Genomic DNA, 22618 nt, shown 5'->3' with positions numbered 1-22618 from the left:
GGGGGCAGAGGAGGTCACCTCCAAATCGCCACTCTTCGGCCTACAGGCCTTTCATGTATTACCCAACAGTTCATGAGCACCTACTCTGTGTCAATTCACATAAATCGTGAGTACCTATTATGTGTCCATTTATGCAACCGTCATAAGCATCAACTGTGTATCCATTTGCCTAAAATATAATAAGCATCTACCATGTGTCCATGCAAAAGTTTAAGAGCACCAGCTGTGTCCCTTTACGCAACAGTCATGAGCACCTACTATATGTACATTCGCTTAATATATAATGAGCACCTACCCTATGACCATCCGTGCAACACATCTTGAGCACCTACTAGGTGCCAAGCTCTGTACCAAGAGCTGAGGATGTTGCGTGATCAAGACCCACCGGCCTCGGGCTGTGGCGGGGGACAGCAGTATCAAATACACGAACGAAGGCTTAATGACACCCGGAGTTAGATGCCTCACCTATAGAGGATGCTTTTCGTCTCTTGGGCTCCTCAAGGCCAACTGTGAAGCGGCAAGGCTGGCCAATAGCAGGAGGACTGTTTTTGAACCAAGATTTGCCACCTGACAGCAGAGCAGCAGGAAGATAACTGGGCGGGGGCTCCAGAGTGGCCCAAACAAGACACATTCAGGAACTCAGAGCCTGGGTTCAACATCAGGAGGGAGAAACAGCTTAGGCGGGTGCGGGTGCCGGGCTTTCGCACTCGCCGGCATCCACTCCCACCGCGCGTCCTAACCGCGGGCGCCGCGCTGGACGCGGAAGGTCCCAGAGCGAGCAAGGACCCCCGCGGCGCTCAGGCTGGGGATGCAGGTTGTCCCAAATGCTGGGACCAAGACTGGGGCCGAGCGGAAGCCAGGACTGTTCCCGGCCCGACCTCGTCCTAATTCTACCGCCTGGGAAACTGAGGCCGAGGGCAAGGCGGGGACCAGCCCGGCAAGGGACGGGAGGGAGGGGCTCATCCCGGCCTCGAACCCTGGCTTGCGCCTCCCCGAATCCGAAGCCGGGGCCTCTGCCTGCCCGGCGCTGCCCGCGCGTTCCTGGAACTGGGCTGGGCGGAGAAATCAGGGCCTGCGGAGAGGCATTCCTGCCGCCCTCCCCGCCGCCCGTGGCCGCGGGGGGCCTGGCCAAGGTGACCCCGCGGGAGGGAGGCTAGGGGCCCCCGCCCCCTCGGCCGCAGCGACCTCCTCCATCTTCCCGGTCTTCGGGGCTTTTCCTCTGGGCCCGCACGCCCTCCCTCCGGTCATCAGCGCGCCCGCCCCCTCCCCGGGCTTCCCCGAGGGCGGGACATCCCTCCCACCCCCACCCCCCCCCCCGCCCCGCGCCACCCCCAGGCCACCTCCGGGCTGTGTCCCAGCGCTGCCCTCGGGCCGGGGGCGGGGCTGCGGGGGGGGGGGGAATGACTCGGGGATGGGGCCGAGGAGGACGCGCGTCGCTCGGCCGCGGCCCGCCGCCCCCTCCCTCCCGGTGCCCGCTCCCCGCGTCCCCACCGCCCTACCTCCCCTCCCCCGGCCCAGCGCCGGCTCCCGTCCGCCCCCTCCCCCCGACGCGCACGCCCCGCCTGGCAGCTGGCGCCCCGGGCCTGGGGCCGCGGCGGCGAAAGGGGTTTGCTGGGAGGGCGGGCGCGAGGGAACCAGCGGGGGAGGGAGGAGGGAGCGAGGCCGCCCCCCGCGCCCCTCCTCCTCCCCCCTCCTCCGCGGCTCGCCGGGCCCTCCTCCCCGCCGCCTCCCTCCTCCCTCCTCCCTCCCTCTCTAAGACATCCCCGCACGGCCCGGCCGCCGCGGCCACCTTCCCTGCCCGAGCTGCAGATGTGGCGGAGCGGCCGGGCGCCGGGCGGCCGTGCCAGGGGAGCCCGCGCCGCGTGAGCCTCGCGCCCGGGCCCCCGCCCGCCCCGGCCCCTCCCCCGCTCGCTCCCCCGCCGCCCCCAGACCGCCGGAGCCCGCAGCCGGGAGCCCGACCGCCCCCGCCGCCGAGGTAGGAAGCCCCGCGGCGTCGCGCGGTGGGGATGGGACTGGGCGGGGGGGCTGGGCTGTCGCGCGGGGGCTGCGGGGGGCTGCGGGACCCGAGGGTCGCCTCCTCCTCCCGCGTCGGCGCCTCGCCCCGGGCCATTGTGAGCCCTCGCCGGGGCCCCTGCGCTCGCTCCCTCGCTCCCTCGCTCGCGCGCTCCCTCCCTCGCCGGCTCCCCGGCCCCGTCCCTCCGTCTCTCCGTCTTTCTCCTCCCTCCCTCCCTCCCTCCGTCCGGAGGCCGGGCCGAGCCTCGGCCGGGCCCGGGGCGGGAGCAAACTTCGGCGGGGAAGTTGGGCGGCCGCGGTGGGGGCGCGCTGCGGGGTGAGAGGGGGCCCCCGGAGCCTGGGCACGAAGTTGTCTGGGGCAGCCGGGCAGCCGCCCCTTCCCACGGCTGCGCTGGGGCTGTTTCTAGGACGGGGTTTGAAAGGTGTCTCCTCCCTTGTCCCGGAAAGTCTCCCCCCTGCTGCCCCTGGCCAGCCCCGGCCCTTCCTGGGGGGGCAGGGGAAGGAAGGCGTCCCTGGGGGTCAGGACAGGGGGTACTGCCGCGTCAGGACTGGGACACTGCAGTCCTGTATGGCACTTTTTCATCCACCGCCGCCCGGGGGGGGGAGCAGAAGAGCCTGGCAAAGTGATGAGGGCAGGGGTATCCAGCCGGCCTGAAGGAGGGTCTGAAGGGAGTGGGGGAGGGGTGAGGCAGGTGCATCCCGAGGGAGGGAGATGCCGGCACCCTGCTTCCCCGCAGGCCCCCTGGAGTGGGGCTGGAATCCAAGCTGGCACCTGGAGCCCCTGGCACTCTGCCCTGGCCAGTCGGGTACTCAGGCCACAGCAGGGCAGCATGCCGCCTGTCCCCGGGTCCAGGATGGCCCGCCTGGCCAGGCCACCCCCAGGCGGTGATGGTTGCAGGGATCCTGGCCCTGCCCTGGGGCTTGGGAAGCGGGAAGAGATCCTGGGAGGAGCCCTGGGCCCCCGGCCATCACAGCCTGGGATCTTGGCTCTGAAGGGAACGCTTGACACCGAGGGGGCAGCCAGGGAAGCCCAGGACCTGGCCAAGGCCTGGGCTCTCGTCGTGGCTCTTGGTTTAGGCCAGGGACAGGGGCCGAGCTGTGGTCTTTAGAGGCAGCCATCCTGAGGGTCTCACACGCCTGGTCCTGGCATCCTGGAGGAAAGGTGGGGCTTCGCTGAAGCTAGAAAGCAGCTAGGAGACATTCTGCGCCCACCCCCAACCCCCCCCCCCCCGCCGGCCTTCCTCAGCTCCCAAACGCAGGGAAGGGGAGACTGGCCCCTCAAGTCTGCTCACCCACCCAGCCCTCTCCAAGCCCTACTCCTTGTGCCACAGTGCCACAGCTGTTGCAGCCCAACCCACACATCCCTCCATCCCTCCCCGTGACCTCGGAGCCTTCCCCCTCTGCTCCTCCTTCTCCCCTCTGGGTCTGGGTTGGGCCTCCCAGCTGGCCCTGGCCCACTCTGGGGGAGGGGCCGCACCTGGGGAGCCCTTCCCAGGACACCCCTCTCCAAGCTCCAGCCCAGCCCATTTTACAACCCCCCACCAGAGCTCTATTTGGCCCTCTCTGCAACCAGCCAAGCAGAGGCAGATGCCAGGGGGTCGGGGCACAGTTTATGGGGGTTGGGGACCCCTTGGAAGCAACCCTGTTTTCCTTAGCTCCTTACCCTCCCCCTCCTTTCCGGAGCTGCCATTAGCGCTGACCCTCTGACCCCTAGTGCCTGCCCGCCCTTCCCTGTCTGTGACCTTTGACCTTTGGTGTTAAATCCCTCCAGCTGGGGCTCGTCGGCCCCTGGGTGACCCTGGCCCAGGTCCCCTGGGGGGCCTCTCCCTGCTTGTGGCTCTCTAAACAGGGACACCTGCCAGTCCCTCCCTCACTGATGGGGAGGGGGTGCCCCAGAAAGCCAGACAGTGAGTCACCCCACTCCCAGGCACCACTGCTTTTGGAGTCAGTGGCTTTGGGGGATTCGCTGGAGCCAGGCCACAGCCTGGAGGATGAGTGGGAAAAGCCCCTGGCCTGGGAATCTGATGTCCTGGATTTGAGTTTTGGCCAGGCCACCAACTCCCTGGGGTCCTTGGGCCGGCTCCTCCCCTTTCTGGGTCTCAGTTTCCTCATCTGCAAAACCAAGAAAGAGGTCAGACAAGGTGAGCTTCCCGAGCTGGAGTCCCTGAGAAGACTTGGTGGGGGGGGGCGGGGACTGAGAAGGGGGGGATCAGGCCAACAAAAGCCAACTCTCAATTATCCGTGGGTGGAGCCAGTATGAATAACTGGATGCCACAGACATCCAAAAACCTCATTTCAAACAATCGTGTGAACCGCGTCCCCCCAAAGCTTTTGTTGTTTCTCAAAAGCCAGCTGCAAACGGGTAGCCACAGCAATGCTTTCAGCCTGGGCTCCCCTTGCTGGGAGTGCCCTTGGAGGGCACACTGGCCCGCAGGAAGACAGAGCTCTGCCAGGGCCCCTCCTCGGGGCCTGTTGGGGAGCCTAGACCCCTCTCAGCCACACCTTGCGGCCCCCACTCTCCTCTCCCCTCCTTCCCTGGCCTGGCCTTGGCCCCAGGCGGTGGGAGTGTCTTCTGCCACCTAATCCTCCCAGGGTCTGAACCGCGGTATAGAAGGAAGAATGTGTTTTCCTGACTACATTTTCCCATGTGCATTTTCAGCTACCCTGACTTGCCTGGAATCCGAATTTCCCACTTGGGCGAGGGGGTGGGGACGGGGTGCCGGGGGCCGGGGTGCCGGGCAGAGTTTGGGGCAATCCCAGGATGAGGGAGGGTGGCGACAGCTGTGGCTGGGGGACCAGATGTTGGGGCCGGGGCCTGCAGTTAAGCTCTTTGGGAGGCATTTGGGGTGGGGCCCTGGTGCTGGGAGGCACATTGGGGTTTGAGGGGACAAGATGGCTGCCCTCGCCTCTCCTCTGCCACACCGGATGCCTCTCCAGGTTGCGTCCCAGGGGGAGACTGTGGAGGCCCCTCACCCGAGTGGGGAACTGGGCTTGCAGTGGAGAGGCCCTGGGCCGGGTGGAATAGGGGCCCTGCTTTTTCCGAGGCTGCCGAGAAGCCTCCCTCTATTCAGGATTATTGTTCAACCCCTTCCTCCATTCGGGGTTATTATTGTCATTTTATATTTCACACAGATGACTGAGGCCAGAGGGTGACCCGTGGAAGGTGCCAGGTGGTCCCCCCACCTTAACCCAGAGGTGGGGAGTGTTCCTGGCGGCTGAGGGGGCACCTAAGGGCCAGCCAGAAAGATGCAGATCCTACGTGCCTGGTTGCTTCCCTTGTGAAAGGGTCATAGAAATGGGCGGCCCGGACATATGTCTGGGATTTCACTTCTCTGAGATGGGACACATAGCCTTTCCCCAGCCTGACACCTAGCCTGGGTGTGGGGGACCACAGCTTTTGCAAGGCCCTTGGGACACATCTGTCCCAGTGGCTCCTAAGGTGGCCGCCTCAGCATCACCCTGGTGAATTCTGATTCAGGTGGAGCTAGGGGCAGGGACTCAGCATTTTCAACGTCTCCTAGGATCTCTAGTGCTCTGCTGACTGGCTGGGGTTGAAGCTTTGATGCCAGAACAGGAAAGGATGTGCTGCTAGGGGTTCCTATGTAAGGCCTCAGCCTAGAAAAGTCCCAGGTTTCTCTTTGGGTTCCAACTCCGCCCTCGAAACCCCTGCTGTCGCTGCAACTAATAAAAATATGCCTGCTTCGGTCCCTGGGGAGGTGAGGGTGGGATTGGTGAAGTGGATGGGGGATAGAACTTCACAGGGGGAACAACTCCCTGAAAAAATCAGCACAGTGCCTCCAGTGGCCCAGCGAACTTTGCAGGTGTTGACGTCTGTCACCTGAAATTGCATTAATCTTGTGAGGAGGATCCTGTGCTATTTCACAAACGAAGGGACTGAGCTTAGGATGGACAAGGGCCAGCGGGCCTCTGGGCCCGAGTTCCCAGGTCTGCCATGGCTGGGGGAGGGCTATCTTGTGGCCGGTTTCCCAGCCTGAGATGAGAGGGGACCCTGCTCTTGAGGGGAGCCGAAGCCGGCCCCAGCAGCTGCGGACAATGGGCCCCAAGACTCCACCCTTTCCCGGGCACCCTTCTGGCCTTAGCTGCAGACCGCTCTACGGGGGAGGTGAGGTCTGGCCCAGGTCCATAGGGGTCCCCGGCCCTTCTTCCCATTCCAGCTCTGGTGCTATGGGACCCTCCCAGGGTGGGGTCCTCCAAACAGCTGGTCCCGGGGGAGCCTCAGAGGCCTGACCTCCCATCCTGGCTAGGATGCTTCTCTCTAAGCTCCCTCAGGCTAGGCAGGGCGGAAGCTTTGGCTCTGGGCATCTTGAGGGGGGGGAGCTCTGGCCTTCTGCTCCTTCTCCCCCTCCCAGATGGGATGGAAGGTTCTGGTTAACTGGTGGTCAGGCTGGGAGGAGCCTGGGGGGCACAGGGATGTGAAGTGATTCCAGTGTTGGGGTGGGGGGAGGACTTCCCATCTGCTCCAGATGCCCCTGGTGGGGGATGGGCTGATGGCCTGAGAATCTTCCAGTGGGGGTGAGGGGAGAGGCAGGGGCTTCCTCAGGCCCTTTGTCTTCAATGCCTGGGAAGCCAGGTAGTACTCGCCACGGGGAGGGCCCCGCTATGGAGCATGTGACATGTGTGTGCACACGTACTCCCGCCTTGGCAGATGGCTGTCTGGGGAGGGGACTGACCCGGCCCCTGGCCCCCTCCTCCAGTCATGGCCAAGGGCGGGTGGGAGGCTACAGAGGCCCCAGGAGACTGCTGAGCTGCCTGAGTCAGCCCTGGGAAAACAATCCTGCCCAGCTGACAGGAGGGTCTTGTCTCCTTTGCACAAATGCACTCACAGGCTAGTGCCCCGCTGGGACCCTGGGAGTGAGGAGGCTGCCGGTGGGGGCTGGGTGTGTGTGGGGGGGGACTGAAACTCAGAGATTTGAGGGCTTGGCCTGGGGTCACTTGGGGTCAGGGAGGGACAGAGGGGGACTAGAGCCTAAGACCGTCAGGCCCTGGCCCCTGACATGCCGGTTCAACCAGGGAATCCCCTCAGCTCCACTCCTGTCCACCCCCACCCCCATCCCCTGCAGGGGCATGAGGGCTTGACGTGGGGGCAGCTGCGTCTGGAGGAAGCCTCTCTCCCTCCCTTCTCCCCATCGTCCATCTGGGTCTGGCTGGCAAGTCCCAGCCTGCCTGAGCCATTTCTCCCCTGGGCTACTGCCTCCTGCATCCAGAGCCCCCCAACCCCCATCCCCACACTTGCGGGCTGACTGCCCCTGAGCTGTGATGTCCTCCTCCCCCTAGGCTGTGGGGCCCTCCATTGTCCTGTCTGTTCTACAGTCCCCCCCACCCCCAGTTCTGTCTGCCTGCCAGCCCCACCCTCTTTCAGGCCAGGCCCCTGGCACCACCTCAGGATACCTAGTGGTCACCCTGCATGGTCCTCGGAGCGGACATGGGCTCAAAGGAGGCCGGGCCCGGCAGGCCCCTACTCAGTGGATGTTTCCCTTTGGGTTTGAAGACCTCCCCCAGCTTCTGGACTTGCTCGGCTGCCCAGAGTGAACAAGTGGGGGGGGGGGGCGGGGGCGGCGGTGGCAGGGAGGAAGGAGGGGGGAGGAGTCCAGAGTTCAGTGCAGGGCCCCTGCTGGGCCTGCTCAAAGGCAGCTCTGGGGTGGGTTCTATGCGGGCACCGGGTGGAAGTGGCAGCAGAGAAGCTGGGGGAGCTAGGCCCTTCCGGTCATCCCAGCTGAACCAGGGCCCTGCTGGTACCCCGTCCTTGTCCAGGTCTGCTCCCGGGTCCTTTGTCCTGGACAGGGAGGAGGGACCCTCTGTGTCAAGGCCCAGGCCCTGCCCCTCTCCTTGACCTTGGGCCAGCCACTTCCTTCTTTGAACCTCAGCCCCTCCATATGTACCCACCTCACCTGGCTGGTGGGCACCACAAATGGAGTCATTCATTCAGCAGACGGTCACTGAGTGCCGGGTGTTCAGGAAAAGCAGAGGGCAGGTGTGTTGGTGCTGTTCAGGGAGTGCTTAGGGTGCTGGGGCTCCAGTTCACTTTAGGCCAGCCCTCTCCCTTCCTGGGTGGGGAAACTGAGGCTCAGAGCCTTGCCCACATCAGAGTGGGGCAGGCCTGTTTTCTGGCTCTGCACCCCCAGCACTTTGTATCCCCGCCCCGTTCCCGATGGTGGAAGGAGTGAGCTCGGTGTGGGGGCCGTGGGAAGAAGTACAGTGGTCTGTCTGTTCCATGAGGCCGTCACCTGCTCTAGGACTCCCTTCGTGGAATGAGGCTCTGAATGACAGGTGCAGGGGTAAGTGCCTGGGGCCAAAGGTCGGGGGCAGCGCATATGACACTCTGTGTGTGGGCCAGGCACCCAAGGTGTGCTCAAGCACCGTTCACATTGGGGCATCTGAGTGGCTCAGTCAGTTGAGCATCCGACTTCAGCATAGGTCATGTTCTCATGGTTCGTAAGTTCAAGCCCCCTCTATCAGTGAGGAGCCTGCTTGGGATTCTCTCTCTCTTTCTCTGCCCCTTCCCCAACTCACGCTCGCTCTCTCTCTCTCTCTCTCTCTCTCTCAAAATAAATAAACTTAAAAAAAAAAAAGCTGGTGACATTGTGGCATTAGTGAGGACTTGGACCCCAGATGAATGTGGCAGGCAGCACAGGGCCGCTGCAGGGCTGGAACGTTTCCCTCAGCAGCCTGGGGACAGAAGTAGGTCCTCTGCTCAGCTGTCAGGCACCTGGAAGAACAGCCCATGTACAGCTGCAAGAGTCTGAGGTTGGCCAGGGTGAATCAGGAAAGACTTGCTGCAGGAAGGGGCAGGAGGGGGCGGGTAGCTGGAGGAGAATATGCGAATGTGGAAGGTTGTCACCAGAACCTGGCACCCAAGAGGTGAGCAAGCATCAAGCTCGTGGGAGAAAGGGAATCCTGAAAAAGGAGGTGCTGCAGGGAAGAGCCTGGGGACAGGAGCCTCTGGGCTGGAAAGAGGGCACTTTCTGTGTGGAACACTCCGTGGCTCCCCGGTGTCCTCCAGGTCCTGGCCCAGCCTCCCTCTTGGGCCCCCACTTCTGGGTGAGGCAGGTTTGCTGAAGGTCAGCCGGTGCCACCCCCCAGGCCTCTGCAGCATTGGGCCCAGAAAGCGTGTGGGCTTTGGGGCCTGGAAGTGAACCCCAAGATGTGCTCCTTATAAGCTCTGTGACCTCAGCAGATGACTGAAGCTCTCAAAGCCTCCACCTCCCTCTCTGGGAAATGGGAAGGGTAACAGCCAAATTGCAGGGCCGGGAGGGTGTATGGAGATGGTGAGCGGGCGGCAGACTGGCCTGTCTGGCTCTCAGAACAAGTTAGAGGACCCCTGGGTGGCTCCGTTTGTTGGGCGCCCGACTTTGGCCCTGGGCGTGATCTCACGGTTCATGAGATTGAGCCCTGTGTCGGGCTCTGCTGACAGCTCAGAGCCTGGAGCCTGCTTTGGATTCTGTGGCGCTCTTTCTCTCTTTCTCTCTCTCTGTCGCTCCCCTGCTTGTGTTCACTCGCGCTCTCTCTCTCAGAAATAAATGAATAAACTTAAAAACAAAACAAGTTAGGATGTGACGCTCCGTCTGCCCCAGCACTTCGCCCCACAGCCCCTCTTCTCGGGAGCAGCCCACCCCAAGCCTGCCCCCACTGAGGTCGGGGCGCCCTTCATCCTCGCTCACCTGTGGGCCCCCAGAACTGAGTTGGGTGGAGGGCCTGGTGTTGGAATGCGTAACTGAGCGATGGGGTAAATGAGGCGGAGGGAGGGAAGGGCCAAAGTCCAGCTCGCCTTACCCGCCTTGCCCGCCTCTGCCCGCAGCTGGCAGGTGCTGTTCGGTGGACCTGGTGCTCATCCCAGGGTAGCGGGAGGGATGGGCCGTGGGCAGGAGCCCCCCCGCCCCCCGGACTCGGGAGGTACTCACTGGGTTGTCTTGCAGCCAGACTCAGTTGGGGAAGTGCAGGGTTTCCTTCCCTTTGGGGACTGGGCCTCATCCCCGCTGCTCCTCCTCACTCCTGGGTCCCAGCCCCTGATGCCGGTCCCGTGCTATGTCCTGTGTGTACGGTGTTAGAGCACAGGTGTGACACGCATGCATATGCCTGTATGTCCGGGTGCACTGGGTGCCCGTCCATGTCCTATGGGACACTGCCCGTTGCCTTTCCTGGCCCCAGAGGGTTCTGGCGGGGTGCCCAGCCCTGCCTGTCCACCATGAGTGGCAGTGCTGCCTAGCAGGGCCTGGCCTGCTCCTGCCTAGGCCTCAAAGGGTGTGTGTCCCTGTCTGGCTCCCCCAGCCCCATGCCAGCCCCTCCCAGGGATTTGGGCAGCCTGGGCCCAGCCCTTCCCTTCCCAACCCCGGGGGCGGGTGTGGGGGCTGCTTGGCGGGCTCGCCCCTGGCTGAGGCCCAGGTGCAGGCAGTGCTCATAGCCCCAGGCACCCCCCCCCCCCTTACCCCGCAAGCTGGGCAGACAGGAAAATACCAGACATAGTTGTGCAAAGGTGGCTGCAGGCGGGCGGGCAGTAGGGGGTGGAGGCTGTGAGATGGGGGCCTAGAAGCCACTAGGCCTGGGGGGCCTGTGTGCCAGGCTGGCTCTCGCAGCTGGGCAGGCCAGCACATCTGTGTGAGTGTGCACATGTGGGCCGGCCCGTGTGGGAGTTGCTCCTCCCTAACCCCCAGCCTGGTGGCACTGGGGAAGGAAGTGCATCTCCTGGGAAGCCAGGACTGGTGAGGGGCGTTGCGGGTGGGGGAGCCAGCTGTGAGCCTTCCAGCTTCAGCACTGCCTGAACTATCTGGGTGAGCTTGGCAGGCCAAGTGATTGCATGGGGCACCCCCAGCTCAGAGCCAGGAACAAGAATCTTCAGGGCTACTGGTTGCTGGCACCTGCCGTGTACCAAGTGCTGGGCCAGGCTCTCCCTGCGGGGCGTCCTGAGTCCCCACCTTCCCTAGTGAGCTGGGCACCTTATACTGTACCTATGTTTCCGCCCAAGGCTCAGACGGGGGGGGGGGGGAGGGCAGCAGGGACCCATCTGAGGCCCCACAGCAGGGGTGGGAGCTCAGGGGACCGGGACCAGCTAGCCTGGCTCTGGGTAGCACTATCTAAACATGCCGGAGTGGAGGATCCTGGCACACACTCCTGTTCAGGTGCTGCCCAGCTGAGGGCTTTCTTGAGGCCCCCAGAGCTGAGGGCAGAGACCTCATCCCTGGCGGGGTCACTTGGGGCATTTGCACTCCCACCTGGGTGGGGTCTGCCTACCCGGGGGAATCTGGGGGGGGGGTGATGGAGGGGGCTGGCTGAGGGCCCATCTTGGGTGGGGGAGGGGCCTGCCTGCTGCGTGAGGTTCCCAGGGAGGGCCACCCCCTTGCTCTTCCAGGAAGTACTGCCTGCCCTGGCCCCTCTCCGGGGGGCCTGCTGCTAGAGGCCTCAGGATAAGCCCCTCCCCTGGGTCCCGGGAGGAGGCCTGCTCCTTCCTGGACCGCACACCGCCTCTCCAGGGCCTCCCTCTGTCTCTGATGCAGTCAGGCTTTGGAAGGTGGCTAGGGTCAGCTGTGGCCACTCCACAGCACAGCAGAGGCCTGAAGCTTTCTGAGAGGCACAAGCTTGTTTAGTTGCACCGTAAAATGAAGGCCATGTGGGCCCAGGTGAGAGTGAGACTCTGGTGTCTCTGGGTACAGCGGGGATGATCATGATCCCCACTCAGCTGTCCTCACAGCTCCAGACCAGCCAAAGCCTGGAGGTTTCAGCGATGGTGACAGTTCATTCACCAAGTCTGATCAAGTACCTACTATGTGCCCAGCACTGTTTTAACTGATGATTATTACATAATAATGGGAGACATTAAGAAATTATAGGATGTGTGCATCATTACCCAAAACCCAGTGAGGGGTGTCTTATTACTATTACTGTCATCCCATTTCAGAGGTGGGGACAATGAAGCTCAGATGGGGAAGTGTCTTGCCCTAAGACACATGGGCAGGAAGTAGCAGAGCCAAGTTGGAGACCCAGGTGGTCTGACCCATACTTGGAGCGTGCTCTGCTGCCTGGTCAGGAAGGGGGGGTGCTGAGACATGGGCTCTGCCCCTGCCCCCAGCCCCTGCTGCTGGGCTGCCAGGAGGGTGGAGCTCTTGGCCGGAGCAGGGAGGGAGCCGGAGCAGTTCCCAGGAATGTGGGGCCGTTTGCTTTGGCAGCATATCTGCCCTCAGCTCTCCAAGCCTCCCTGTGCACCACCCCCCCACCAGAGTTGGCCCCTCCAACGCCCACCCACTGCTGCTGCCCCTCCTAGGCTCTGTACCTAGCTCCCACAAACCCCTGGGCAGGGAGGGTGTGCCCAGCTGGAGCAACTTTGCCTTCCCCCGCCTCCCCTCCCCCAGTGAGCACAGGAGGGGCCAGTAGAGAACATGGGCTTCTGGACTTACCTGGGCCAGAAAGCCAGTCCTTCCACCGACAAGCTGTGTGACCTTGGACAGGTCACTTAATCTGAGTTTCAGTTTTTGCATCCGTAAAATAGAGATGACCAGCACCTGCTTTAACAGGTGCTGGCTTTTTGCCTAACCACCAACAGCTGGCTGTTGGTCCTGTTGTAATGTAATATTCGCTCATGGCTTGCAGTGGGCTCGCTTCCCCCTCCAGCCCTCAGTTTCCCCATTTATGAGAACAGCATGTTGATAGTGATGACCCAGTCACCGAACACCAGGGAACCCATGGAGCAAGTGGCGCGGGGGGGGGGGGGGACTTACTTCCCCTTTTCATGAGATATCAAGAAAGCCACTGGACTTTTGAGAGGTGCATCTTGGGCCCTTGTCCCTAAACTCTAGCTAGATGGGCATGGTTGACCAAAGGGCAGTTTCAGGACTGCCTTGGGAATAAGGGGTAACTCTTACATGGCCCCAGGCTGCTGTGGCGTGCTTAGGGAGAGCCCCCATCGTACAGAGAGTTCTGACCTCTCTCTCGCTTCGGCAAGGAGCCCCTGAGAGCTTCTCAGGGTGGGTATGCCTAGCTATCCCCTCCACCCACACAGGCACCCCTCCAAGCTCCCGGCCAACCAGCCGCCCTCCTCCAAGGAGGGAAGGAGGGGCTTTAACCACAGCAGAGTCCAGCCCACTCCCGTGAGCCTGGTGAGCTCGAGCCTCAGTTTCCCCATGGTCGTCGTGGGCATCTACTCCCAGTAGGGGTTTTAGAGGGTTCCAAGAATCCACGGACAGCCGGTGCCTGACACATGGTAGGTGTTGGACGGATGTTGACCGCCCCCCACCCCCAACCAGCGTGCGTCCCACCCCAGGCCACAGCTCCCTGGTGGAGTCCGTTTCCCACTCCCCCACCCCCGCCCCCCGCGCTCGCCCCGCCCGCCGCGGGTGGGCTCGGCCGCCAGGTAGGCCGGGCCGGGCGGGGGCGCTCGCCTGGCGCTGCAGCTGGGGGCAGTCTGCGCGCGGCGGCCGGCGGGCGCACAATAGCGGCCATTGTCTGGGCCGGGCCGGCGGGGCGGGCGCGGCGGGCGGGCGGGGGCCGGGCCCCGGGGGGTCCCGCGCGGCCCACCCTCGGGGTGACCCCCGCCCCGCGGGGAGGCCGGCCGGGGTCCCGCGCCCGCCCCGCCGCCCCGGTGGTCCCCGCGCCGCCCCGCTTCCTCCAGCTCCCTGGGCTCTAATTAGTTCCTTGCGCAGCTGGAGCAGCGGCGCGGCGCCCGGCAGCGCGACCACCTCGGCGCCGCCTCTCTGCCCGCCCGCCCGCGGGGAGGGGGTCGCTCCCGGCAGCCCGGACGCCGCGTCGCTGCCCCGCTGTTGCGGGCTCCGGGCTCCGCCACTGGTTCCGAAACTCGCCTGCTCCCCCCGAGCCGGGCACGTCACCCCTCGGAGCGTCCCTGGCCGCCTCTGGGAAACGGGTCGGGGGCCCGCTTCCCCAGCCCACCTGGTTGTCCAGAGCGTCGAATCGGGTGCTGGCGTGGCTGGCCTCCGGAGGTGATCACGGCCCCAGCCCCCAGGGTTCCAGGCCATGCCGACCGCCTCAGAATCCCGGGAGCGTGCCACCCTGGCTCTCACCTTCCCCACTCCACGCAGCCCCGGAACAAAGAGCAGAGCCCCAGTTTAGAAATGGCCCCTGCAAGCTGGGGGTGGGACGTGGCAGGGGACACCTTGAGGCTGATCAAGGTCAGGACGGAAGACCGGTCATGGGGGTCTTCCCCTTGGTGTGGGACCACCTTTCGGAGGAAAATTCTGGGTGGGGCCAGCCTGGGGCTGCTGGGTGTGCTGGGAAGTGTGGGCTTTTGGGGTGGCTTTTCGCTCCTTCCCCAGGAGTGGGGGGCTGGGCTTCTGGGCTGGGTTCTGGCTTCCATCCAGATGAACCCCTGCCTCCCTGGGCAGAACCCAGTGGCAGGAAGTGTGTGTGTGTGTGTGTGTGTGTGTGTGTGTGTGTGTGTGCGCGCGCGCGCGCGCACGCAGGAGGTGGTTCTCTGGGGACTGAGCCAGATTAAGGGGGCTGCTGGAGTCCCCACTCCCACCTTGGGTGCTGTGCCTGCCCGGCTGTGGGAAACAGGCTCCTCTAAGGGCCCTCCCCAGTTCTAGGTTGAGGCAGTGACTCCCGCAGGTATTCAGAACAAGGTGACCCACAGGTTAGGGCCCCTCCCTGGACCCCTTCTGGCCTGGGGCAGAAGCCAGTAGGGCAGATGCCAAAGGATGTTACCTGGGCAGGGTTACCAATGGAAGTGTCAGTTTGAGTTCCCAGTTTCCAAACCATCCTGCCCTCATGGTCCCCTTCTCCAGAAGGTCCAGTTGGTGGTGGGGGATGGAGACAGAGGCTGTGGGGAGGCCTGTGGCCCTAGGCCAGCTGAAGGACCAGGCCACCAGCCCTTCCTGGCTCCTGAATTCTTAATCAGCATAAATATTTACTTCCTTCCTCCCCTTCCAGGCTCCCAGCACAGAGGAGCTTCAGGGAGGTTGGACTGGGCCTGTGTCTAAAAATAAACAGGTGGAGGGACAGGCAGACACACAGACAGACATAACTGGGGGAGGGGGGTCAGGCAGAGGGCAGCTCCCTGTCCAGCCAGAGGGACAGTGGAAGGGGCCCAGATCCATCCATCACTGTCACTCACCCACCTGCCCACTTTGGGTCTGGGACTCCTAAAGGACAGGGTGGCAGCCTGATGCCAGCCCTGCTTGCATCACTGGGAGTCCCTGGCCCTACGTGGCCTGGGGGGCAAATCCAGACAGATCTGACTGCGCCCACCTGATGCAGTTTAACTGGGACAAGTCAAGTCACAGATGGGGCCTCACCACCAAATGCAGCTGCCCTTCCGTGAGCTCTGCTATCAGCCATGTGCTGGTGGGGTCTTGGGATGTCCTAGAAGCAGAGGGTCCTAATCGAGGGAGGGGGCTGCCTTGTTCCCTGTGTGTTTGGAGGGTCTTGGCAGACGTGGAGCATGTCAGTGCAGACACATGAAAACAGAGAAAACTGTTTTAAGTTGCTGAGGTGCCTGGCCTGGAAAAAGGATGAGTGGGGACGTGGGGGCTGCCCTCCTCCTTCCTGCTGCATCAAGCAGGTCTGCACATGTGTGGGCCACTCCGATTCCCAGGCAGAGACTGACAGACACTGAAATATACGGTCATTTACCATGTGGTGGTTACAGGGATGTCCTGTGTTGAATTATGCAAACGTGGATTTGGTGAATGATGTAGAGTGTCTCACAGTGTTCGCTTGTTCAGCAGATAGATTTTCAGGGTGTGATCCTCTCAATGAACAAATGCAAGGAAACACTTTTGGCCGCATGCGAAAGGTTGCCCCTGGAAAAAGGTTGAATTTGGAATAGAGAGTTGATCTTGCTCTCCTGTCATTTGTACGTGAAGAAAATGACACCATTGAGAATTTCTAAGGAAGTACTGAAAATAACAGCATGAGAACTTACAATAAAAGATCATCGCCACTGAAAAAGTGTGTGTGTGTGTGTATAAATATATATATATATATATGTATACATATATATATGTATACATATATGTATACATATATATATATGTAATTATTATTAATCACCAGCGCTGGTCCACTTCCCTCCAAACCCTGTCCCTGACTAGCCTGCCTGGATCACAGTCCCCAGCTGCCCCCTGGTGGCAGCCCAGAGCCCTCTGGGTCCCAGGCCCATGGGCACCTCTCTGGACCTCACCTGGGAGGCAAGGCCACCTGTCTGCACCCCCGTCCTTTGGGCCAGGTTTTGCAGCTTGCCCGAGACACTCTCAGCCTCCTTCCCTTGCAGGTGGTCACAGCTGCCTGGGCCCAGCACAGTGGGCCCTTGGCAACTGGTAGCTAAGGGACCACTCCTGGCTGCCTTGGAAGATACTTGTTGCTCTTCTGGTCTGTTTCTGGGTCTTCAGGCTCAAACCGGGCATGTGATCCCGAGCACTTTTCCCTCGGTCAGAAATAACCTTTGGGACATGGCTGGCCATTTCCAGGGAGATCTGGCCTGGAACCTGGTAGTTCTGCCACTTTCTAGCTCTGTGACCTGAGGCAGTGTCTCTAAAACTCAGTTTCATGGCTGAATGGACTCTCTGAGCTTTGCCTCCAGAAAAGACCTGAGGGCAGCAGACATGGAAGCTCTCCTCCTGCCCCCTGGACCAGAGCCACTCAGAGGGCCTCCCTTCCCGGGGAGATGGCCTCCACACTGCGGGACATCCATGCTCCGTCCCCTGTGGGCTTCAACGGGTGCAGCCTGAGGAGAAGCCTGAGGTCACAGTCTCACAGCACAGCTCCTGTCCTCTCCCAGGTTCCTGCCTGAAAACCAGCTTGGGATCCCCCCGCTGCCTGCAGCCACCTCCTACCCAGCCCCCGATCACCATGCACTCCTTGGACGAGCCGCTCGACCTGAAGCTGAGCATCACCAAGCTCCGGGCGGCGAGAGAAAAGCGTGAGAGGGCGCTGAGTGCAGTCCGGCACCGAGCTCTGCACAGGGAGCTCGGCCTGGTGGACGACAGCCCCACCCCAGGCTCTCCAGGCTCCCCACCCTCAGGTACAGCACCCCCGGTAGGCAGGGAGGTCTCGGGTCCCAGTGAAGCCGTGGCAGTGGGAAGAATATCTAGGGTGTGTCCACCAGGATGTCCACAGCCCCTAGCAGCTTTCAGCCTAGAGCTCTGTCCATTTATCCTTAGCAGTTTGTCTCTGGAAGTGACATTGTCCCCGGGGGAGGCAAATGACCTGCCCAGTTCATGAAGCTGGCACAGCAGAGCCAGGATTCAAACTAGGCCTCCGGGAGGACACAGAGGGGCCGGTAAGGGGGGGGGGGGGGGGGGGCGGGGGGGCGGGGCAGGGGATTCACAAGTAGTGACAAGGCCCCGTGACCCAACTCCTGGGCTCTGAGGTCAGGTCAGTAGAGATTGGGGACCGAGCCCAGCAAGATCGTCTCAGGGGGTGCTTGGGGCTCAGGACTCCCACTCTGCCTCCACTGAACCCTGAAAACCCGACCTACACATGTGAGCTGTAAGGCTCTGGAGGCATCCTGGCCCCAACGCCTGGTGTTCCAGAAGGGAGCAGTGAATCAGGAAGGGGCCCAGGAAAAGTCCGAAAGGTCCCTACCTACCAGTATGACAGGAAGCCAGGGGTCTGGCCTCAAGTTCCTGTTCAATGGGTACTTTCCACTCTTTATCTTGACCGATGTCTGAACTCTCATGGTGATGCGGGCCACATTGGTCAGGTGCGCAGCCTGCTGCTAGATGCGTGGGGTCCCAGGGTGGTCCAGGGGTGTGAGGGTGGCATCTGCTTCCAGGATCGTGGTGGGAGACTCACAGGACCCTCAGCCCCAGCACCTCTCTGAACAGTGTTTCTCTCTTAGGCTTCCTGCTGAACCCCAAGTTCCCCGAGAAGGTAGAGGGACGCTTTTCGGCTGCCCCTCTGGTGGACCTCAGCTTGTCACCGCCATCTGGGCTGGATTCCCCCAATGGCAGCAGCTCGCTGTCCCCTGAGCGCCAGGGCAATGGGGACCTGCCTGCAGTGCCCACCGCCCCGGTGAGGAGGGCATAAGGGCTCTGGAAAGAGGTGTATTGGTTTCCTGGAAGGGACCACAAACTGGGTGGTTTAGAACAACGTAAATGTATTATTCTGTCACAGTTGTGGAAACTAAAGTCTGAAATCGAGATCTCGACAGGGCTGTGCTCTCTCCCAAGGCTCTGGCAAGAATCCTTCCTCGCTTCTTTCCAGCTTCTCTTGGCTCCCGGCGTTCCCTGCCTTGTAGCTGTGTCACTCCAATCTCTGCCTCTGGTGTCACCTTGCCTTCTTCCCTCTGTTGTGTCTCTGTGTTCAAATCCCCCTTTCTCTTATGAAGACATCAGTCACTGGATTTAGTGCCCCCCAATCCAGTATGACCTTGACTGCATCTGCAAAGACACTATTTCCAACTAAGGTCTCACACCCAAGGTACAGGGGGTTGGGACTGGGACGTGTCCTCATGGGGGACACAACCCGCCACAGGAGACAGGGGTGGTGGGGACCTGCTGGCCCAGCAGGGCGCACTGACCAGCTCTGTCTCTCCCCTCTCCCCCTAGGACTTCCAGCCGCTGCGCTATCTGGATGGCGTCCCCAGTTCGTTCCAGTTCTTCCTGCCTCTGGGCTCCGGGGGGGCCCTGCACCTGCCTGCTTCCTCCTTCCTCACCCCCCCCAAGGACAAGTGCCTCTCACCAGAGCTACCCCTGCCCAAGCAGCTGGTGTGTCGCTGGGCCAAGGTGAGTGGGGGGGTGGCCAGGAAGACCGGGGTCAGTGTGCACAGCCCCGCGGAGACTCAGAACCTTCCCCGGCCCCGCAGTGTAACCAGCTCTTCGAGCTCCTGCAGGACCTGGTGGATCACGTCAACGACTACCACGTCAAGCCTGAGAAGGACGCAGGGTACTGCTGTCACTGGGAGGGCTGTGCCCGCCATGGCCGCGGCTTCAACGCCAGGTGAGGGAGGGCGAGAGGGGGGCCGGGGGAGAGGGGCTCCGGAGTCCCGTGAACTGAGTCGAGGTCCCCCCCCCCCCCCCCCGCCCGCACCGTGCCCTCCCTGGAGCAGGTACAAGATGCTCATCCACATCCGCACGCACACCAACGAGAAGCCACACCGCTGCCCCACCTGCAGCAAGAGCTTCTCGCGCCTGGAGAACCTGAAGATCCACAACCGGTCGCACACGGGTGAGTGGCTGGGCTGGAGGGCTGGCCCCCGGGGCAGTCAAGGGGTGAGGGACGCATCTCACTGTGCAGTTGTCGCTTTGCGAGTGCCACTTCTGGGCGAAGCCTCTCCTGCGGGTCCCCTCTGCATCCGCCCTTGGGGCACAGACACATCTCCAGGCGCCGCACTCAGCACCATTGTTTGTGAGGCTTTGTGAGGCGGCGTGTGCCTCCTCCTGGCTCTGCCCAAGCACACGGTGGGGCCAGGCTGGTGACACGCCCACATACCTGACTTTAAATTTCCCAACCACCAAAAAAACCCATCCTCATTGCCGCATTACAGAAAGTCCAAAGGAAAAATGAATTGCAATGACGTATTTTCTCAAACCCGATATATTAAAAGACTGTCAATGAGACATTAGATTTTGTACGAAGTCTGTGGAATCACAATCTGGTGTGTATTCCCTCCCCCCCCACCCCGTGTGTTTTACGCTCACAGCACAGCTCGGTTGGGGCCGGCCACACTGCAAAGGCTCAGAGCCTCGAAGTGGCTCCCCGACCGACGTTTAGTAAATGTGGAGGCGTTTTCCGGAGCCAGAGCCGGAACACAGCCCGGAGAGCTGTCCTGCAGCACTCACGGTGGGCCACGTCCCAGCAGGGTCTTCCTGGAAGTGTGGAAGCAAATGTGTGGTCCTGCCGGTGGAGGTGGTCGCTGTCACCCACAATTTGAAGCACAGGACCGAGGCTGAGGGCATACCACCAGGCCACAGGCAGGGCTGGGGTGTGACCAGGGACCAGGCCGGCTGCTCAGCGCCTGTGCCCTGCTGCCCCCAGCCGGGAAGAGATCTCGTGCCAGGTGCCAGGGACGCCACTGCCCACGTCAGAGAGTCCCCACTCTCCGGGAGCTCTCTGGGGCCGGGGGGAGGGGGGGGAGTGCGGAGGCTGGGCTGGGGAGGGGCCCCTCACGCCGGCACTGCCCTGCAGGTGAGAAGCCCTACGTGTGTCCCTACGAGGGCTGCAACAAGCGCTACTCCAACTCGAGCGACCGCTTCAAGCATACGCGCACCCACTACGTGGACAAGCCCTACTACTGCAAGATGCCCGGCTGCCACAAGCGCTACACGGACCCCAGCTCGCTGCGCAAGCACATCAAGGCCCACGGCCACTTCGTGTCTCATGAGCAGCAAGAGCTCCTGCAATTGCGCCCGCCCCCCAAGCCACCGCTGCCCACCCCCGATGGCGGCCCCTATGTCAGCGGAGCCCAGATCATCATCCCCAACCCTGCCGCCCTTTTTGGAGGCCCCGGCCTGCCTGGCCTGCCCCTGCCCCTGGCCCCCGGCCCCCTTGACCTCAGCGCCCTGGCGTGTGGCAACAGCGGGGGCGGTGGGGGTGCAGGGGGCATGGGCCCCGGGCTGCCGGGCCCCGTCTTGCCCCTCAATCTGGCCAAGAACCCGCTGCTGCCCTCACCCTTTGGGGCTGGTGGACTGGGCCTGCCTGTGGTCTCCCTCCTCGCTGGCTCCGCTGGCGGCAAGGCTGAGGGGGAGAAGGGGCGCATGGCAGTGCCAGCCAGGTCTCTGGGCGTGGAGGGCCGCAAGACACCCCTCGAGAGGACTGAGAACAGCCGCTCCCGGCCGAGCCCTGACGGACTCCCCCTGCTGCCGGGCACTGTGCTGGACCTGTCCACGGGCGTCAGCTCGGCGGCCAGCAGCCCAGAGGCACTCGCTCCGGGCTGGGTGGTCATCCCTCCAGGCTCTGTGCTGCTCAAGCCGGCTGTGGTGAACTGAACCCGCCTGGTGGACAGCTACCTGCGGCCCAGCTAGGAGCTCCCGGCCCCCTGCCCCCGACGAACGGAAACTCTTCTGCGAAATAGCAATAATGTCCTCCTGCCCCTGGGGCCTGGTTGGCTGTGTCCCCCAGGCAGACCCAGCCCCAGACAAGCTGGGCAGCAAGGATGGTGCTAGAAGGTCACTGGTGGTGTCCCAGGCTCTGGAGGGGGAGCTGGTCCTGCTAGCCAGGGAGAGCTGTGCTCCTGGGTGCTGAGGCCTCGCTCACCTCCAGCCCACCCCCTGCCCTCTCCTTCACCTAGTCCTCAGATGCCCTGGCCCTCCACCATCCTCCCTCATCCAGGACCTCCCTCATCCAGTCACCAGCCTGGGTAGGTCACCTGCCCCCTCCCTGCCATGACCACCTGCCAGCCATGTTCCCGTCCTGCCTAGCCTCTCTGGGCCCCTGCTCTGGGGGCTTCTTGGACCCCTTTCCCTCTGGCCCACCCTCCAGAGGGAGAGCAAGACAGACGCAGGCAAAGCCACAGGAAAGAGCCACCTTATCCCTATGACAAGGCGCCTCCAAACTCCGAGAGGGAGGCCCGCTCTGCCAGCTGCCCCTCACCACTAGCCTGTCCGGAAAGAGCCAGCATGGAGGGTCAGCCCCTTGTCCAGGCTGGACACTCTCCAAAGTGAGGGGCCCATTGACCACTCACCTGCCCCTTCACTACTGGGCCTTCTCCCTCTCCTTTCAGGGAGCCCTGGGGATGTGGGGAGCAAAGCCCTAAGCTAGGAAGAGAGATGCCAGGACCTTGGGCCCTTGCTTGGCTCAGGGGGCAAGTGGGAACAGGATTGGCCCAGGGCAGTGCCACTCCGCACAAGGGACCACGGAAGCTTGCAGGGTGTCAGGAGATGGGAGGCTGGCTGGGGACAACCCCAGGCTAGGACACAGCCCCAATTCTGGGGGTGCCAAGTCACAGCCAGCACACAGGAGGGGTAGGGCTCCAGGCCAGTGCTGGGCATGGGACCTTTCCAGAGGCCATGGACAGAAAGCCCCGGGCTTGGGGTGGTAAAGCGAACCGGGATGGCCATGGGAGGGCCCCAACTCTGTGCCTGGGGAGGGGAAGCTGGAGGAAGGTGCCTGGATTTAAAACATGGCTGTTTCCTTTGGCTTTGGCTCCTCCCAACTGAGCCTCTGTCCTAGAGGTACCCCCCCCCCCGACCCCCACTTTCACTGGCATGGGCCAGAATAAGCTAAGGATGCTGGTGCTCCATATGCCCTACAGCCCACAGCCCAATCCTAGCAGGCCTTAGGGCCACAGCACATAATGCTTTCCCCACCCTGAGCCCCTGCTGTTCCTCCCTGGAGGTGGCCTGGTGCCACCTGGGAGGTGCTGGCCTGGCAGTCAGGACTTCTGGCTCCAAGGCCTGCCCGGTCCTTGGCCACATGACCAAGCACTCCATTCCCCTGCTGTAGGACTGGGAGCTGCAGGCCAGCAGCGGGGTGGTTAGCAAGCCTGCAGACCCCACCCTTTCCTGGACTGCCCTTCTGTCCTAGAGGGGTCACCCTGACCCGGCCTGCCCTGACAGGGCCTCGCAGTGCTGGCTCTGCCCCTTGAAGGGGCTGTGAGCAAAGCAGGAGGGAGCTGGTCTCCTTTCTTCGGGCCCCACCCAGGACCCAGGCCTTAAATCCCCAGTTGGGGGTGAGGGGTTTGAGACTCAAGCCCAGGGAGCAGAGG

At 62.7% G+C, this 22618-nt stretch overlaps 1 protein-coding gene across 5 annotated transcripts; it reads left to right on the top strand.

Annotated features, from left to right (window-relative positions):
* The first annotated feature begins 1936 nt into the window (after positions 1 to 1936).
* GLIS2 (GLIS family zinc finger 2) lies at positions 1937 to 22176 on the top strand. 5 transcript variants are annotated; one of them, XM_042971957.1, is made up of 8 exons: positions 1937 to 1975; positions 16751 to 16993; positions 17813 to 17985; positions 18522 to 18698; positions 18779 to 18912; positions 19022 to 19140; positions 19775 to 19972; positions 20101 to 22176. In XM_042971957.1, exons 2-8 carry the CDS (start codon positions 16822 to 16824, stop codon positions 20898 to 20900), a joined length of 1773 nt encoding a protein of 590 aa, XP_042827891.1. In that variant the 5' UTR covers positions 1937 to 1975; positions 16751 to 16821; the 3' UTR covers positions 20901 to 22176. The 5 variants fall into 5 exon arrangements, with proteins under 5 accessions (XP_042827891.1, XP_042827890.1, XP_042827893.1 ...); XM_042971956.1 differs by having other exon boundaries at positions 19019 to 19140; XM_042971960.1 differs by lacking the exon at positions 1937 to 1975 and adding an exon at positions 13838 to 13955 and having other exon boundaries at positions 19019 to 19140.
* Positions 22177 to 22618: the final 442 nt, after the last annotated feature.

This window comes from Panthera tigris, chromosome E3 (assembly GCF_018350195.1).
Source record: "Panthera tigris isolate Pti1 chromosome E3, P.tigris_Pti1_mat1.1, whole genome shotgun sequence".
Lineage (NCBI taxonomy): Eukaryota > Metazoa > Chordata > Mammalia > Carnivora > Felidae > Panthera > Panthera tigris.
Note: the sequence above shows the minus strand (reverse complement) of the source record. Positions and strands in the feature narration are given on the sequence as shown.

Excerpts from the sequence above, each read along its gene's own strand:
- GLIS2 (XM_042971956.1), top strand. The coding sequence starts at position 16,822 with ATGCACTCCTTGGACGAGCCGCTCGACCTGAAGCTGAGCATCACCAAG. Across the intron at positions 17,986-18,521 it reads CTGCAGTGCCCACCGCCCCG|GACTTCCAGCCGCTGCGCTA; the intron begins GTGAGGAGGGCA and ends CTCTCCCCCTAG. Across the intron at positions 19,973-20,100 it reads GGGAAGAGATCTCGTGCCAG|GTGAGAAGCCCTACGTGTGT; the intron begins GTGCCAGGGACG and ends ACTGCCCTGCAG.